General features: G+C 39.0%; 1 protein-coding gene across 3 annotated transcripts in view; it reads left to right on the top strand.

The window, feature by feature from the left end:
- The first annotated feature begins 287 nt into the window (after positions 1-287).
- Positions 288-18,855, top strand: part of ATP2C1 (ATPase secretory pathway Ca2+ transporting 1) — a 51,913-nt gene continuing 33,345 nt past the window's right edge. Inside the window, exons 1-4 of one of the 3 annotated variants that reach the window (XM_054189607.1) lie at positions 288-496; positions 1,026-1,181; positions 16,551-16,661; positions 17,591-17,707. In XM_054189607.1, the coding sequence (XP_054045582.1) occupies positions 1,176-1,181; positions 16,551-16,661; positions 17,591-17,707 (234 nt within the window). In that variant the 5' untranslated portion in view covers positions 288-496; positions 1,026-1,175. Of the gene's footprint in view, positions 497-1,007; positions 1,260-16,550; positions 16,662-17,590; positions 17,708-18,855 lie in introns of all 3 variants that reach the window. The other 2 variants (XM_054189609.1, XM_054189608.1) reach the window with 2 other exon arrangements.

The raw sequence follows: 18,855 nt of genomic DNA, 5'->3' as shown, positions 1-18,855 counted from the left end.
GCGGGCAGCGGGGAAAGAGGCCTCCGCGCCGGGGGCGCCTCCGGAGCTCCCAGCCGCGGCTGAGGAGCGTTTTAAACGCGTTTCTTTTCGCGTCTCCCTGCGCTATGGCGAGGCCCCCCCAAGGCTGTGGCTGACCGCCGGCCAACGGGCGGACTTAACTACCGCCCCCCGAGGGCCGCCCGGTCTCAGAGGGGAGCGGGCACCCCCCTCTTGGGGAGGGGGAGGTGGGGGGGAATCCGCCCGCCCTTTCCGCTGCCGCGCCCCGCCCCGTCCGCTGCCTCCCTGCCGCCCGCGGAAGTGAGCGGAGCGGAGCGGGGATGCGGCCGCGCCGCTGTTGCTGCCGCCCCGAGCCCGGGAGCTGAGAGGCGAGGCGAGGCGGCAGGGACGCAGCCGGCGGTTGAGGGAGCTACCGCTTGCCCCTCTCTTCACCCCCAACCCCCCGCCGTCTCCACGCCGCCCCCCTCACCCTGCCTCCCGCGGCGGCCTGCGCCACAGGGTGAGCGGGCGGGGCCGGGGCGGCTGAGAGGAGCCGCGGGGCGGGGGGTCGCCCAGCTTCGTGGAGCCGCCGCTTTCCTCCTTCTCCCCTTCCGCCTGGCGCGGAGGAGACGGGGTGCGGGCAAGGCGGTGGTGGCGGCGGGGGGTGGGGGAACGGGTTATTTGGGGTGAAGGTTTATTTTTAGGTGCGGGGCGTTCGTTCCGTGCGGAGCCCCTCCCCGGGTGGGACGAGGCCGCTGGTGGCGCTTGTGGCGAGGGCGGCGGGGGCGGGGGGGAAGCGGTGGCGCCGCCGCTGCTCGGGGTTGCCGGAGCTGCTGGGCGACTAATCCTAATCCTTGGTGGCCCCTGACAGCTCTGCGGGCTCCCTGCATGCGTGTGCCTGCCCCGCCTGGCGTGAATGGAAAGGCGGTGGAGACCTATAGGGTTCGGCTGTTGTTTTTGTTGTTGTTGTTTTTTTTATTTTGTTTTATTTTTCTTATTTTATTATTATTATTGTTTTCCCCCTCTTTTAGCGCTGGTTTCTCTTGCAGATGTTGCTCCAGGTGGGGGCAGAGGGAGCAGTGTGATTGCCTGGGATCTTGGGGCATCTCTCTCTTCACCTTTTCAGCTCCGGTGCTGCTGCTGCTAAAGACTTTTTTTTTTTTTGTAACTATCGACTCAAGTACGATTTCGATGGAAAAATGAAGGTAAAGGTCTCATCAGAGTCACTGACTTCATTGGAGCTAAGAGGATTTTTGCATGCAATTTGGTGACAACTCCTACTGGTGCGTGTGTATGTTTTACCGTTCCAGGGGTTCGCAGGGTTGCTGTTGTGTGTTAATCTCGTGGTAGGAATTTTGATCTGCATTTTGTAGTTTAAGAACTGTAGGGCGATCGTTTTCCTTTATTGGTACTGCTGCTTGTTGAACTAATCAGGCAGATTTTATTCTCTCAAAACGTCTATTGAGTGATTTAGTGCTCTCTATGTTTGGAGTAGAAGTTTCTTGTTTTATTTAGGTAGGGGCTTCTGAGCATTAGCTGATTGGTATTTGCTTAGATTACAAGACTTTGTTAAATTTTATCTTTCAGGGTGAAATTGAGAAGCATCAGTTGCGCTTTGTGTTGAAATGTTTTTGTGCGCGTTCTACGTTCTTAAAAATGACTTAGTTTTGCTGGCTTGGACAGTATTTAATTAAAAAGTGGCACTGAAGTTTTGAATTCTACCACTTGAAAGATTTGGTATAAAGTTGTAAACTCTATGTACTGAAAGACGTGGCTCTATTATGCTTTCTCCTTCTTGTCTAGTTTGGAAATTACTTCATCCAGGGACTTAATTCAGTTTTTCCATGTTGGGCTTCAGTTTATGCTCTGGGAACCTTGAAAGCCCCTTTGCATTGGTGATAGTGACTGTGAGCTTCCTTTCTATTTGACTCTGGGTATTGAAAAATCTCTGAAATGTATTATTTTTATTATTCTCTATATATACATGATAAGAACTGTTGTTTCCCTCACCCTCTTGTGTCATCAGTATTCTTTGAAGATGTTAGATGGATTTTTTTAGGTGGCTATCAAATTTGCTATAGGTTGTTATGTGAGATATATGAGTTCCTTTTATTCCCACCCCATTTTGAAAAGAGAGGTGCTTTTTTAATAGTTTTACTTGAATGAAAAATTGGATTGAATTTGGGGTGTAGACCAACTAAATTATTTTCTACAGTTGAATATTGTACTGTTTTGAAATACCGTTTTCTTCCATGACTGGAAAGTTGTAATTGTGAAGTCTAGCTTATGTTGAAAACTATGTAGGTTGTTATAATCTCGCATCTCAGAACTCTTTTTTAACTTTAAAATAATCTTAGAATTTTCTTAATTCTCTTGATCATGTCTTCCAACTGTATATTTGTAATAAAGAGCATGGAACTTGTCAGGTAGTATGAATTTTGGAGTGTGGGAGAGTATCTCTAGAAGATTGATCTTTGTTTTGGGAGGCTAGACAGCTGATAGAAGTAGTGTTGGTGCCTCTGCATTTCAGTCACTGCATTGCAAATAAAAGATTTTTGAATGGGCAGCACTGGGGGCAGGGGAAGCAGAGCCGATATAATGCCATTGAGGAGAAATACGCTTATGGGGGGAAAAAAAGTAGCTGTCTTACATTTTGTGTACCAAAACAAAAATTGCAGGAAGACTTTTAATGACTTCTGCTTCTATGACCAATAGAATACCAATATCATAAATAGTGTATGATAGATGTAGTTTATAACCAAGTTGCATGTGATAGTATGGCCCCTTCTAAGTTTTCTGAATGCGGGTAGCACAAAGATAGCATTTCTTAAGTTTCTTATGAAATAAATGATGTTTAAAAATCAGTAATATTTGTATGACAGATGTAATTTATATAAAAAAAAGCTTTATCTAGGGGAAAAATAAAAAATGATCAGATATGTATGTCAAAGGCAGAAATAAATTCTATGGTTTGTTGAGGGCTTTCAAAATGGAGTGGGCTTCTGGGAGTAGGAGAAAAGCTTAACTTCAGTATGAATAAAAAGACTGAGTTTATTCCCATAACACTTAAGTTACTTCTCTACTCATTCCACTCCCCTCCGCCCCAATCTCATAATTGAGGCTCCAGACAGGCATGTATATTTACAGCTGTCTATTTTAGTGTTCTTGGTATTTCTGAGCTGTTTTTCTATCCATTTGACATTTTGAGACAGTTAGACATTAGCAGCTTTCGTATTGGAACTTTTCAGCTCTCTTGAGAGGATCCTTAATGTATTTTCTCCAGGAGACAGTTGAAGAATCTTTGTAATCTTGTAGAACAAAGATTACAGTTAGAATATCTTTAAGCTCTTTTTTTTTGTTGTTGTTTTGCAAGTTGGTCTTTGAAAGGTCTCTTCAGTTTGAACCTTGAATGGTGGCGGATTTTTTCCCCCCTGCATTTGGATGAATATTCAAGATTGGGAAGTGGTAAGATGGTTTGGAAAACTGATGTTTTCCTGTGTTAATTCAGTTTTCATAAGCAGTATTGTATGTTTACTCTAAGCTAGTTAATGTTTTGTCCCAAGACTTCATGGTTCCTGTCTCTTGTGTTGGGATGATTAAGCTTCCGCAAAAATTCATGTGTCTCATGGTAACGGGGAAGAAAGAATTTCCCATCATAGGAAAACTTCTGCTTAGCTCAATAAAACTATGACTTAGAGGAATTATGTTTGTATTTCTGTTTGGAAAGATACAATTTTGTGACTTCTTTCCATAAGCGGAGTTTTCTTAAACTGTAGGCAGTCAAGAGAACTTGCAGCTGTTTAGACAAAACATAACTCTGAGTGCAAACTAGGCTTTGTAACTTTTGGATCTCTCCACTGGTACCTTTGGGATGTTTTAAGTAATTTTCTGTAACTGTAGTCTGATATTTTTTTCTTTCTTTCTTTTATCACCATCTTTTAGATTGATTGTCAGGTTCTTTGTTCTACTGAAGATTGTCTTGTAGAAGACTGCCTTTTAGTAGAAAAATAAAGAATGCGGTTTAGGTCACATCAACTTTGGGTTTCTCTGCTCTAAAGATTATGAATACAAATTGTTAAATAGGAGTGCTGTTTTGTTATCAAGGCCTTCTGTAGTGTTTTTTTCAGATCATTAAGTGGCTAACAGAAGAGGTCAGAGTAACATTTTTTCCCACATGTAAACTGAAAAGGCGTTCCCAAAATCATGTAGAAGGTTGGTACCAAAACTCAGACCAGACTTACTGTAATTAATAGGAACATCATGTGGTGATTCTGAAATCCTTAATCGTCATTGTTTTGAATCCTGGTTAATTGCAGCTGATCTTCAGAGACGACTGTTAATTTCAGCCTGTAGTCTTTCAGTAGTAACTTCAGGATAATTCTTATGATTGGATGAATAGTGAGATGTAAGTCAAGATTTTTTTTTTTCCTTGAAAAAGGTGTTTTATTTCCTCACATAATCCTGAGGTGATAAATGAATTGGTTTTATTTGTTGTGTGCTTGAAGTGCAGTTGAATTTCCTGATGAGTTTCATGGGTGTTTTTCTTAAATAGTGGAAATGGGCTTAGTTGCTAAAGTAACAGATTGAAGATCAGTGAATAGATTTTGGTTTTTGAGGGCAGTGAATTAGCACCCTGGACTAGCTCGTCATGGATTTGGCAGCTCTAAGTACTGATGAACGGGTGGAGCGTGTGTACATGCAACCGAAAACAGAGGGGGAAGGGATGCCTGCGGCAGCAGTGACTTGAAAACGATTTAAAATGTTCCAGAGTGGCATCATCAGTTGTTTCATGAAAGTAATCTCCAAAATAATCAGAATGAAATTTGCGATAGAAAATGTTAGAAATTCTGAAATGGCCTTGATGTTGTCACAGCAGTTTGCGTTCCTTTTGACATGTAGATGATTTCTTAAACTAGTAGGTGAAACAAGAATTTTAATATTCATTGATTACCATTTCTTACCATCTGCAGCTTGCAGAAAATTAGAACCCAGTACTTCACACTTACGTTGGCAAAAAAGTCACATCTCTTCTGTTTAACTTGGAGGATAAGTTGAGAGAAGAGATTATTTTTTTTTTTCTTTTTTAAAAAAATTGAGTCTTCACTAAAGACCAGTTCTAGTAGATACCTTCCTAGCTTTTAACAGTGCTTTGGTAACTTAACTGCTAAGTTAACACAGCATGTGTCTTGTATTAGAAACATAGATATTCTTTTTAATTCAACAGTCATTGTCCTCTTTTAATCTGTTGTTTGACTGGTTGATGGAGCATTAGATAGTTTTAGTCTTTCCCCTTTTTTTCACATGCAGATAAATCAGAAGTGTTAATCTGTAATAATCTAGAGGTGGTTTAATATGGAATCGGTTTGAGTTCATGTATCACAGAATGTAAGTTCATTATTTTGCAAGCTTTGTAACTCCTTTATGTGGGGAATATATGGCATAATCTCTTAGTGAGTCAGGAAAAGCAGCGGTGTAAGGAAAATGCAGACAATTCTCAGGGTAGCTAATTTAACAAAATAGAAACAAACATTTTCGCGTGCTTTTTTGGTGAAGAGTTTGACAGGTGTGTGGTGGTCTTGGCATGCTCTTCCATAGGACTGTATGAAGCGGTCTCATTACTGCTGAAAGAAGATCCTATTCTCAGCTGTGTTCCTGCCATTTGTGTTGCATTGGCTGTGGTGGTTGTTGAGTTTGTCTGGCTTGCTAGCCTGGCAGAAGGTTAGCCCAGCCCTTCTTTCCCCTTGCCCCGAGTTGGACAGCTTTCTGTTGAATTAGTAACTTGAATGGGCTCATGAAGTGTCCAGTTAATGTCAAAAGCAGTGAGGGACAAAGCAGTGAGACCTCCTCCTTTTAGCATAAGCAGACCATTAGCTTGACTCACTTCTGTGTGTAGTCTTAGCTTCAGTTCAATATAAATTCACCCATAGATCATTGTGGAATTTTGCAAGAGTGGAATAACTTAATAAATAGATTTTAGTTGAGACCTGCTTTTGAATTGGTGAAAGAGTTCAGGTGATACCTAATTGACACTGAGTGATAAAAGTGTCATTTACAGTGTGGCTGGTAGAAGCTAGAAGGAATGGTAAAGTTACAATGCAGAAAAAGAAAATAAAATACTATAATCAAGGTATAAATTTGGGACAAGCATCTGTTTCTAGTTATTTATTTTATAAACAATCTACTCTAAACTTCTACTCTACTCCATGATTCCATAAAGACTTCGAAGGGATGAAATGGCTAATGGATTAGAAGATGCAGCCTACAGAATCTTTTACAAAGGCTTTTAAAATATTTTTAAGTCATAAATTTTCTGCAAGACTTTTTCTGCATACATAATTCACAAAAAAAAGTTTAGTGAGTACAATGTTGCTGATTTCTTGATACTAATAAGAAAACTTATTACCATAAGTAGAGTAATTATGCAGTGAGTTATGTTTGCATTTAAATCAGCACTGATACTAACTTGGTCCTGAGAACTGTTGTAAATGGTAAGTTCAGGATCTTAATTAGAATTTCATTTTGTCACATTGTGAAGTAACTGTATAGCTGTCAAGGATATAATCAACGGTTGAGTCTTGGAGCTTCGTTTGTTATTTTGTACAAATAAGTACTGAGCAAATATTTCTATTGGTGTTTTTGCTTAATACAATTATATGGCAACTAAAGTCTGCACCTCATGGATACATTAGTAGTATATCACAGGGTGTTAAAATTCTTTATTAGCATTTGCTGTTCAAGTGCCGTCCATCATTTTGAGAAGCTCAGCACTTCCAAATGTTATGAGATAGCAGCATACTATTGGAGAGGAGCCATGTGATCTTATTTCTAAGCCTAAATGTTCTCCTAGAATGGCAGCAACTCTCTGGCAAGATAAATGACTGATATTTAGACCCAAAGTCTTTTCGCCTTCAGCTTCTAAAAGGCTTCACGTGAATCAGGATTTAAGCAGAGGTGTATGCTATTTGGAGTCAAGTGAGATAGAGCCATTGGTGCTCTATTCCGATGTTTCTGAGCTGACCCGGTACTATTATGTGTAAACTTTCTTTCACTAAGGCATTAGCATTGATTTGACCATTTTAGTGCCTGCTTAGGATTCTGTATCTTTTTTGTTCTTCTGATTAATAAGTAATGACAAATGTATGAAATCTTCAAGCAGACTTTTCCAGTGTTCAAAGAGTTTTTTTGAACAGGAGGAATCAAAGCTGAATATTTTGGCCAATTGAATACAGATTCGTCTGGCATGTTTGTCAGTGCATTCTTGGTAACTGATGCCACCTCAAGGCTTTCAGGCTTTAAATTCATCATAGTGCATGCTCGAGAGTATACAGAAATGCTCTAAATAGTACATCTTCTGTAGCAATTGAATACAAGTGATTGAATACAAAGTTTGACTGGCATTCTTAAGTTTCAACTGTATACTATATAAGTGGGCTAAAGGAAGATACGGTGGTTTGGACAGACATGGTGTTGGGGTTTTAGGCTGAATTTTTGTTGCTGTTACTCCTACAATCAACAGCACTGCAGTCAGGTTAAGGTATCATTATTTTTGTGAAATGTTTTCTCTGGCTAGAGAGCAGGCAGTTGTCATTCACAAGGCTTGCAAGGTAACCACATGGAATATACTACAATGATAGAAAATTGCTCAGCTTTACTGTTGTGCTGGTAGTCTCAGTTGAACTAGGTGTCCTACTTTCCTTTCTATTTTTTTAAATTAAAGAAGACAGGGTGAAACATCTTGAAAGAGTAAGATGTTTTTCAGGTTGTGGAGACGTGTTTCTCAGAGAAGTTTTTTTTTTTTTTAGAAGATATTTTTATTACTTAAGTATTTTTAGTACTTGAAAACAGTTCTTGAGCTTTATAGGCTACTGTAGAGTCAGTAAGCTAGATGTTAAATGGAGCATCGTAGTCTTTATTACATTGCCTGAAGTTGATGGGATTGGGGATACATGTGTCTCTTAACTATTTTACAACTTTTAAGATTGGGCAAACCTTGAGATTCAAGATAGTTGGTGCCAATATTCAGATTTCTGTTTCTTAGTTGGTCAGAAGTGCAGAAGTGTTGTGTACCAAGGAGTATAGGTCTGCGTTATGGCTGGTGGTTGGCCATAGTGAAAGTGCTAAGCACTACTGAAATAGTACTAAAATACAAGGCAGGTTTTTTTCACGCTCATGGGGCAGCTTAGCAGGTTGTTCTCATAATTTAGGTATTTATATTTCTTTGGTTAATGGGTAGTGTCTGTGCCAGGTTGAATAGTGCCCTTTTTTTGTAAAGTCTTATGAAGTAACACACAATAGCAAGGGGCTGAAGCTATGTGACCTCCAAGGATAGAAATTAACTCTGCAAGGAGAACTCATTAATGCAAATTAGTGTTTCGCTTTCCTTCTGGCTTTTTTAGAGACAGAACTTTTCCGTGTGCACTTCCTTTGATGTGGGGTCTCCTGGTAAAATGTTTAAACTAAAATTCTGTTGAATAGGAACAAATTTCTTTGAATATTAGAATACAGAGCTGCTGCAGCTGTTCCCTCAGAAGTGAAAAGTCATCACACTTTTCCAAAGGAGTCCATTTAAATGAAGACAGTAGACAGTAACTTCAAAGCTTTCAAAAAGTATTTCTTCTCCTGAGCAAACAGTGCCTGGTAGAAAACAAGTGGCTCATTAGTCTCCAGGCTTCAACCTTTTGGGGGTGGTAAGGGACAGCTCTTTGCAGTGGCAGGTGAAATACTCTTTTTGCAAATTGGTCACGGATGTTTGTGTTGAATGAGCGTTGGCACTTTACTTGTTGCTGTAAGAAGTTACCATTATTTCCCATAAAGGTATTTGTCAGAGTGTAATACTCTGACCAGGTTCTTTTAGATAATCCATGTATAGAGAGTGTAATGTTTAATATCAAATGTGTGTATTTAGAGATATTTGATGTTATGTGGGATTTCTGATTTAGCAGAATGATACGTTTGTACTATGTGTTAAGTATATTTTGTAAGTTACACTTAGCAAAATATAGAAATTGCAATACAAAGTTCAATCACAATACCCATGTGATTCCCATTACCAGTCTCTGTAATATGCTCACGATCACAGCGCTCGGCATCTCCAGTCGTCAGAAAGGAATCTTTGGGTTGAAACCAGCTCAAGCCTGTTGCCCTCCTTTGAAATATTGTTGGTTGTTCAGTGCATATGTTGATATATATGGGCTGAACCACATATACATCCCCCCCTGCTGGTCTAACTCAGACGTTCACATTCTTTTGATGAAATTGGGGAGAAACATTTACACTACCAGTTGATGCACTCAATTTGGATAATTGTTTAGCCAAAGCAAAGGCCACCCTCCAGTCCCCATTGCGTTGAGGTGAAGTTAGACTCTTTGCAATAGCTGTGGTTAGTCACGCCCAGCACTGTTTCCTGAGCTTCAAGGGCACATTGCCTTTGCCCATCTCCTCTGAGCCTTCTGTTTTAGAGGTTTACTGGTCAGTCACAGTATTTGAGTATTTTTCATATCTAAATTTACAGGGTTTTGCGACTCATTAGAGAAATTGCAAGTTGAGAATACAGGAAATAATTGGTCTTTGCGATTTAATCACATATGAGGTACAAACAACTATATCAGTGCAGTGTGTATAAATGAAGCCTTCCTGAATATAACTTCCAATTTTCTGCACATCATTAAAAAATTAGTTCAAAAGACAAGAATAAGACATTAAATAATGGAATTTACTTAATTAAGGGAAGTTTGTAGCTTGTCTGCATTGTGAACTTGGCTGCGCTGATTTTTATTTACTTTATTAAATCTGTATCCACCACACTTAGGCACTTCCACCTGCTTCTTTTGTCAATATAACTGGTGAATTTATCTGGAGATATATTCCTGTTAAGATCTGTCAGAATTTCATGGAGGAAGCTGTATCATAGTCACAACCATGTTGGGTATTGCTTGTTCCAGAATGGCTTGAGGGCTCTTTGGGTGCTCTTCTCCACCCTGCCTTCACTTCTGGAATCCTGCTGTGCATCCAGGGTTTGTTTCTGGGTGTGCAGTTGGTCTAGGACTTAACTGTAACTATTGAACATGCCTAATGCTTTTTTTTGTGTTTGGATTTTTACTGTGTCTTATCATCACATGGTTGTTGTTCTGTGGCTGGGACCTGTATTGAGATTCTAGGAGCACCTTGCTTTCTAGACAAATGGTGGAGTCAAAGATGGCAGAAATCTAGTGAAATACATATTTTTTTTTTTAAGGTCATTGCTAGAAAGTGACTCTATGGAATCACAGTTGTGATGCTGACCTATTTAAATGGAGAGTTTGAAGATGGACAATAAGATGATTAAAGATCTGTATCTCTAAAACTTCTAGCCACCATGTCCTAACAAGTAGGAGAAGACTTTGCACTGATCCTTCATATCTAATGGAACTGAGAGAAAAGAGCATTACTTCCATTCTGGGTAGAGTCCTTTCCTTAAAGATACCTTTCACAGCCAAGAGTCTTTGCCTAGCGGGAGCTGTTTCCAAAGTCCATGTGCACACACACGGAGACTCAGGCCTCTGTGCCCATTGACGTCTAGTTGATCTCTAGCCCTGTGTACTTTCAGGGTGCCAGATGGTGCAGCAGAGGTAAGCACTTGGTGTTTTATTATGTTACCCTGTGAACTGATGGCTACAGTAGTTGCTCTGTCTGCTGTTACCCCTCCGCACCTGCCATCCTGGCTTTGAATTGTACAGAACTGGAGAAGAACATACTTACTAGGATCTGAGTTTTCTAAACCTTTTAGTATACATCATGTATAGTTTAATCATACAGAAAGTTCAGGAAATGAGGAGCTTGTAAGTTTCAATCTGTTTTGTATGCAGTGAAACACCTTTATTATGTTGTTGAACACTTATTTTTTTTCAGTGCGAGGAAGGTAGATTAAAAAATGAAACATAATTCTTATGGTGGGTGAGAAAGTACTGAGTTTTTCAGGATCCCAATAAGAAAGGCACAAACACTTGCAAGGCAGATCACTGTTAATCACTCAGAAAAGGTGATAGCAAGGCATAAAATTGTATGTCCTTTCTGATGCTGGGAACCCTGACATGATAGGGCTGTGGATGGATCTTTGGTCAGGGCATGGCACACTAAATCTCATGTTCTTTGAGTTCACTAGTACTCTTACGGGGTTTTGCTCACAGTTCGGGTTCATCAATCACTCGCTGATAGCGGTCAGGTCTGATATGTGGGCTTTGAAGTTGTCCCTTGGACAACACACTCTAATATCCTTATCTCATTAATAAAGCTGCAGTTCTGAGCAGGTGCATGGAATACTTCACGTGGAAAAGACAACATACTGTACATACACTTAAGATTAAATGCACATTGATTAATTGCACATTGATTAGGTGTACATTCATTAATTTTACTATTGATTAGACACAGCATGATTCAGTACCAGTCGTGTGGTATCTGTGGTAGGGGCGTATACCTGGATGTGGATCACTAACTACTCGTACAGTAATAGTCTTACAGGTTGATCACTGCAAACAAGGCAAAAGGTCTTTGTACTACTTGGATTGGCTTGAAAGGGGTTCAGTTTTAGAGGGACTGATGGGGTAGATTCAAACTGACCAAATCATCTGTTCAAATGGACAGGAAGATTCAGAAGAAAGTGATAGGTATGGTTAAGAAGCACCTATTGGAAAACACGCGGAATCAATGCTTCCAGTCATCTTTTTACATTTCCACTTGTGCCACAATGGTTCCCAAGAACTGTCTCTACTAACCTGCTGTTTGCCAGTGAGACTTCTTGTGTGGTAGGGCAAACAGTTCTTTCTGAGAGTAGAGTGCCCAAACCCAGATGCCTTCTTGTCTCTTGGGTTTCTGAAGGAACTTCTCAAAGAAAGAATCAGTATTTCTCTTTAATTACCTCAACTTCAATGTCATTGGTTTTAAAATTTCACACACACCCCCGCCCAAGCCCCAGTTTTACTGTCCTCAGTAGTTTTGTTTTTACACCAGCTTTGTATTTTGCACTTGTAGGTCGGTTGAGTAACTCCATGTAACATTTACAGGACTTTATATTAGCTAATTAGCTAAAATTTTTTGGTCATAAGTTTTTCTAAAAATAGATTTTGTTATGAGAATGTTCTAAATTTTTAGACGGCTCTCAGTGAATGTAGGTCCTGCCGTTTGCATTTTCAGAGGAAGTAGAGCTAAAATTTCCCCTCAGAAAATTATTGTAAAAGTATCTCGATGTCAATGAGCCCTGCTGGTTGAGAATGGACGGTTCCTGCCAAACTGAGAAACAGCATGGTAGAAGTAGGTTGTTGGTACATGGTATCAGTCATGGTAGAAAGAGGGTAGACAGAATTTTGTAGTATATGAGGAAGAAGAAACAGTAACACATTACTGTTAACTGTTTAAATAGATTTTTCTTCAGAGGAAACAGAAGGGAACTCTGAATTTCTGGTAGTGTAAGCTTTCCAGGCTAATTTGTATTAATTTTGATAAACATGCTTTGTTCACATTTCCATGGTCATGTGATTGATGCCTGTTTCTTGGTCTAGAAATGGTGGTGTGTGCGTTGGAAGTGGTCCAAGAAAAGTCCTTCCTGAGGCAGCTATTTATTTTTGTTAGTTAGTTAGTATCCTGCTGCTTTGTTCCTTGGTAGCGTTAGCTGCAAGCGGGCAATGGGAAGCTGTAGTCACAACTCCAAAAGCTTCAGCGGTCATGTACGTGCTGCCCCTCTGATACAGCAGCATAGGCCAGTATAATTTCTTAGCCCAATTATCCATACAAAAACTTGGCCTTCAACGAATTACTGAAGTGTTTTAAGGTATCAGCTGATAGATGCTTGAAAATTAATTGCAGCGTAGAATGGGAAGACATCTTACTATATGTGGGTTGACTCCTTTAATATAGAACACTGGTTTTGGGGATAGCTTCTGTTGTGGAAGTAATACATCGTAAAAGCAAAATTATTTGTTTCAGTATAGTTACTGTGTTCCAGCAGATAGCAAGCATTTTTTCCAACTATTTTTTTGGACCTAAATCTGTTGTGTAACCCGCTTTATATTTTAGAAGGTAGTGATGAAGGTGACAGTGATCAGTTTCTCATCAGTTAAACAATTGAATTTAATTGGTGGCAGAGTCAGATGTTCGAAACTGTTCTTTTCTGAACTACAAGTGTAGTTTAATCTACACAGATTGTAGAGGTCTTTGAGAAATTAGATGGGGATCCTCCAGAATTGTCTTGTGATATGTAATTTTGCTCTAGAGAAAGGAGCTGGCTATAAAAAGCCCTTCTGAACCTTTTTTTTTTTAATCCTATACCAGATTTTCTCAGTAGATATTTTCGCTGTGTACAGTGCAATATTGTTCGTAAAAGTGGATGATAGTATGAATGAAATACGCATTGAAAATAAATGCCTTTTTGAGTCTGTCATGAAAAGGTTGTCAAAATAGGCTTTGCTGTAGTACAGTTCTGTGCTAATGAAGATTTATTTGGAAAAGCCTGAACTCTGAGACTACTTTAACATTTTTGTTTAACTTCCTCAGATGTCCTCAAAATCTTGTTACTAGACTTTCTGAAGTTGTAATTGATAATATTACGGAAATGATCAGTTATGTATCCTTTTTTGGAATCGTTATTTGTGTTTAGCAGCCATGTCAGTTGGTATCAGGAAAAAGACTTTTCTCAGCACTAAAATTTGTAAATGTGCTCGATTCATTTCTGCCTGCTCTTATTGCAGAAGTGTGGTTGCTCAGCATTTTTGTTGAGAATGTGGAGTCATGTTGGTCAAACTCACATGTTTGTGGGTTTGTTTTGAAACAGCACTTAGGCTTAATGGTTTTTCAGACCTGAGCTGGTGTTCGGTAGCTAATACCATGAATATGGTATCTGTTTTCAATAAAAATCAAAACCTAGTACTTAGGATCAGAAACTTGAAAGAAAAGAACATGAGCTAGTAATTCCGTAGGGTGTTTTATCAAAGAGGGAAGATTGTGGGAAAATTCTGGGTGAATGTTTGATTTAGAAAAGTGTGTGGTCCAAGAAAACTGAAACAGAAGTAAGGTTAAAATCCAAAAAAATTAAGTATAATCATTTAATGTTTGCAAAGTCATAATCTTCAGCAGCAATTTTCTGAGAATTGAAGTAATTTAGCTTAATACTGGTTTATGCGTAGGCTTGACAACCGCTGTAACTGTGTGTGTTCTTAATTGCAGAATAGGTGAGTTTGAATGAAACTCTTTCTTCCTAGGGACTGAACCCTGTGAGCATCAAGTGCTTCATGGATGCGCGTAAAAGTGGTGGTACACTTCACCAAAGGCTGACTGTCTGCTTGGAAGACTGAGTGGTCGCGATGATGCATCGCTTGCCGTGATGAAGTTTTAGCAAAATGAATTTGTATATACCAAAGAGTATTTTATAAGGCTTAGGGTCACAATGTCTGTATTCTTCCTAACTGAAACCCCCTCCATTCTGCTGCTATTGTGGTCGGCTTAAGTTGCTTTAATAATAGTTCTGTTCTGTAGAAGGGCGTCTTGTGATGCTGTGTTCTGTGACAAGCCTTCAACTGTGGAGCACATTTGTCCCTCTGATCCAGAATAGTGTAACGTTGTTGGTGTAAGGGCTTGTTAGCATTGGGTTTTGTCAAAAGGCCCCTTGTTAGGAGCAGAATTATATTCATGATTTTGTTTTCCTTCTGGTGTTGGAAGTTCTTTTAAAATACTTTAAATATACATCTGTTGAGACAGAAAAATCTGTTACTGTTTTGAACCATGGCTGAAATATTTTTTGTCTCAATTTCTTGTCTGATTTGAAATGTGTAAAGGTATTTGGAAATGGTAACTTGCTAGATAATTTTTGTAAATGTATATATTCATAGTATGTAATAGTGTGTATTCGCCATCGTTTTTAAAGTTGACTTGCATCACTGTATATACCTAAGGTTTCAATAAGTACCTAACCAATGCTAAAGCATATTTAAGTCACATATTTTGTAATGCTCTAAAAATTTCACCACAGACTGACTTTCCAGTTCTAGTCTTTGCATTAATGCATCATTAAAAGGCCAGTAAAGGACCAAAGAAAGCTCTTTCAGTGGAATGAAATACGGGGACTGGAATGGAGGTGTGGCAGAGCGTAGCTGAGCTTCGATTCTTGGCCCTTGCTGAGCTGCGCTCCAGCAGCCCGGCTACTCAGTCCCGCGGGCTTCAGCTACAGAGACCTGAGTGGGGTCCAAGGGATTCCCCCTCTTTGGAGGCCAGTAAACACATTGTTAAGGTGCAGTTCTTTCATCTGCCATTCCGCCTGCCCAAGAGCTCAAACGCACACCCCATTTCACCCTCTTTCTCATCTTAGTCTCTAGACCTGCTTTCTTGTATTTACAGTGAAGGAGCAAGTCTTGTTGGTTTACTGTTTTGCTGGTGACTACATGACAAGTGTAGGGTTTCCAAGGGTTTCTCTTGAAAGTGAAAGCATGTGAGTTCCAACTGTAGCACTTTCACCTTTGTTCATTGTTCCCTTGGGCCTCTGGGATAATGCATTTGTGGAATCTATTTAAGTAAGCAACTACAAGAACAAATACTGAGTTGAATGTATCTCAGCTGGGATATTTGAGTACATGGCAAGCAGCATGTGCTATAGAAAATGAAGATTGTCATACCTTTTTTAGGGCATCAAAATGTTGGAATCTTTTAGTGTATTGTCATCTTGAAGTACTTTATCTTATAAGTCTTAGCATCCGTAGAGGAGATTAATACAGACAATAATTATATTTAAAGCATAAAACCACCTATTCAAATTCCGTGCAAGTATAATGGGAAAACCGTTCTTGTGGTGTGCATGTTTGCATGCAGTTAATGGAGGGGGGAAGCGTGTGTGGCACAATGGACAAGATATTAATTATGGGTGCAGTAGGGTAGTGAAGGGTAAGAAAGAGTATCACTCCAGCTTCTCATTTAATAAGCAAGAATTTGGTAACTCTGAAGCTTCATTAAATATCAAAGCAGTGCTGAGCTGTGCGATCAATGTTCTTATTGCTCTGTTCTGCAGTTCACAAAATTTTAACTTGCATTACAGGAAAACATTACCTTTTATAGCATTGACTTGAAACTTTTGAACTGTAGTCAAGTTTTATGACTTTTCTTGCATCTGTGCTCTTGTTTGAGGTTTTCTTAATGTTGTTTCTCCTTTCTTTGTGTACAAGAAAATGTAAATAGGCCTCCTTAGACCACCTTCATTAATGAGTAGAAAGTAGGGGCAGGGAGTGAAATTTATTTGGAGTGATTACTTTCTGACCAGGCATTGATGATAATGAGCTAACAGATTATTAATATATTTAACTGTTAGGATCTTTGTCATCACTGAACACATTGTTGTAGAAATTAGTCTTCTCAGTTGCATGTCCCATGATTTCTTTTATTATTGCAGGTGGTACTGCATGAAAATAAGCTGAATTGTAGATTTATTTTTTTTTAAAGTGCAGTTGTTACCAAAACCTACTTTTTAATAGTATTAATACTGTATTGCTCTGGTATATGTTGTTTGAAATTAAATGTTAGTGTTCTCCTTCCCTTCAGACTTTGGTTTTGTTTCTTAGGTTGCACGTCTTCAAAAAATCCCTGATGGTGACAATGAGACAATGATTCCTGTACTGTCTTCAAAAAAAGCAAGTGAATTGCCAGTTGATGAAGTAGCAAGCATTCTCCAAGTAAGTGGTTTTGCATCTCTTAAGAATGCACAGATGTTACCAAACAATAAGTTTGATATTTCTTAAGGACAGATCTTGTCATTGAAAGTCTATGCATTATCACGCAGTTTGGTATTAGCTATTGTCTATTTCTGAAAGCATGCTGATTTTTTTAAATTGTTACTTGAAATGCTCTGATCTTTCATATTTTCAAAAATTGGAGTATTTGGAGGAGTCATGAGATTCAACTTGAAAATGTCTGTATTTTGGTATGCTTTGAAGGTTGCTTTTTGTTAATAAAAATTCTAGAGTCAACCTTCCTGTAAAATTCTGTCCTGTTTTTCATGGCTATTGCTTCCATTTCTCTAAGGAATCCTTAATGTCCTTAATTTATTTTGGCAGTCTCCATTTTAAGTGGAGGAACAGGATAGAGAAAGCTACCCATTGACAGATATATGAACCATTGAATCTGGGTTACTTTTCATGATAGATGGTCTTTTTTCATTTTCTGTATGCTTGACTGCTTGAAGAAAACACCATGATAAATGTTGGTCACCGCCAACTCAAGACTTTGAAGCTATTGCTGTCATTTGGCTGAGGAGCTGAGCTCCTGACTTAATCTTCAAGAGTCTGAACTATGCCTACAGTTTGGCTTGTTAAAGAGTTTTCTGCAGGGAAGATCAGCAATTGTTTAGGCATGTGAAACAGCATCTGCCTCTGTAGTAGCTCTGTGAATTTTTTGTTGAATCTCTTAAGTACTGCCAAATTGAGTTTTAAAATAGTAGTTAGTCAGCTTTTATTGTCATACAAAGATTGGTATCAAGCTTGTCTTTCTGATGTTGGCCAAATTTGTATAATCTAAGGCTATATGTTTTGGTGTTGGCATTTATTTTGAAGTCTAGCTTATCAGTATAATTGCTGACTGTGTTATTCTTTGCATATGTTAATAGGCTAATCTTCAGAATGGCTTAAAAAACTGTGAAGTTTGTCATAGACGGGCATTCCATGGATGGAATGAATTTGATATTAGTGAAGATGAACCACTGTGGAAAAAATATATTTCCCAGGTTAAGATTTTTGTCCTTTCTGCTTCTTGATTTTAATACTTTTCAGCAGTTTTGCTCTGTATTGTTTAGCTTTTGTGTGCATGAACATACTCTGATAAAAGTGGGGAAACTCTAGTAGAATTGGAAATTGCAACTTCTATAATTTATATCTAATTTACATATTGAAAAAGCTTTTATTTAGGTACATGCCAGTATTTTAACTACATGATTTGGTCTTGCCAAAGGGTACCACTCATAACTAGCCTGAGGGCTGGAGAGGCACAATAAAGTTCCTTGTAGGCAAAGACTTGAGCATGAATTGCACTAAGGTCAGACACAAATGCATACGACTGTCGGTAAATGTTTAAATGGAACATGAACTATGAGTAACTTGATAGACAAAGGAAATTCTAAAAAGCAAAACCACTGCCTTTGAACTGAAGTGGAGGTAGGGCCAGCCTTGATTCTGGTGTTAAGCAGAACTGGCAAAAGTCAAGTGGGTTTTTTTTGGTGGTGTGTTTTTGTTTCCCCCCCCCCATCAGTGTGATTTATCATATATATCTATCTATATATCTGTAGAAGTGCATGCAGCTTCTCAAAAGAGTGAGAAAGTTTCACTACTTCCTTCTGACTACCCCTCCCATCCCCCAGCTACACAAGATATTTACAGTAAATTTTCACACAGAAGATTTTTCTAATTAATTTCTAATGTTAAACATTTTGGCCAATGTTTCCTGTACCTTGTCTGAGCAGCAGTGCAGTTAAGTTCTAGAGTAAACCCTGAAGTAATAGATGGTTGATTCTAGAGAAACTGGTTTACTTGGGAGTGACTAAAAAGTTATTCAGTGCTCTGCTGATGATAGCAGTGGGAACATCATCACATACTAGCTGTCCTCTGGCGTTATGCTTTATTTTCCCATGTGTAGTGTCAAATTAGTCAGATGCATCAGAACATTTCTAAAGCATGTAATCCAAGTCTATTTTAGGTAGGATTTATTAAGATACATACTTGCTTTGAATGTGCTTATTGTGAGCTTTTAGAATGTTCTTCACTTTAATTGGAGGAATGTTCTTTTTTGTAACATTTTTCAAAAAAACAACCATGTTAGCAACCAGCTGACATGTAGAAGCAAGATCCGTTATTGCTTTAGCTTTAGAAATCTGAAGAA

Source organism: Rissa tridactyla, chromosome 2 (genome assembly GCF_028500815.1).
Source record: "Rissa tridactyla isolate bRisTri1 chromosome 2, bRisTri1.patW.cur.20221130, whole genome shotgun sequence".
Classification (NCBI taxonomy): Eukaryota; Metazoa; Chordata; class Aves; order Charadriiformes; family Laridae; genus Rissa; species Rissa tridactyla.
This window is presented reverse-complemented; position numbering and strand designations above follow the sequence as displayed.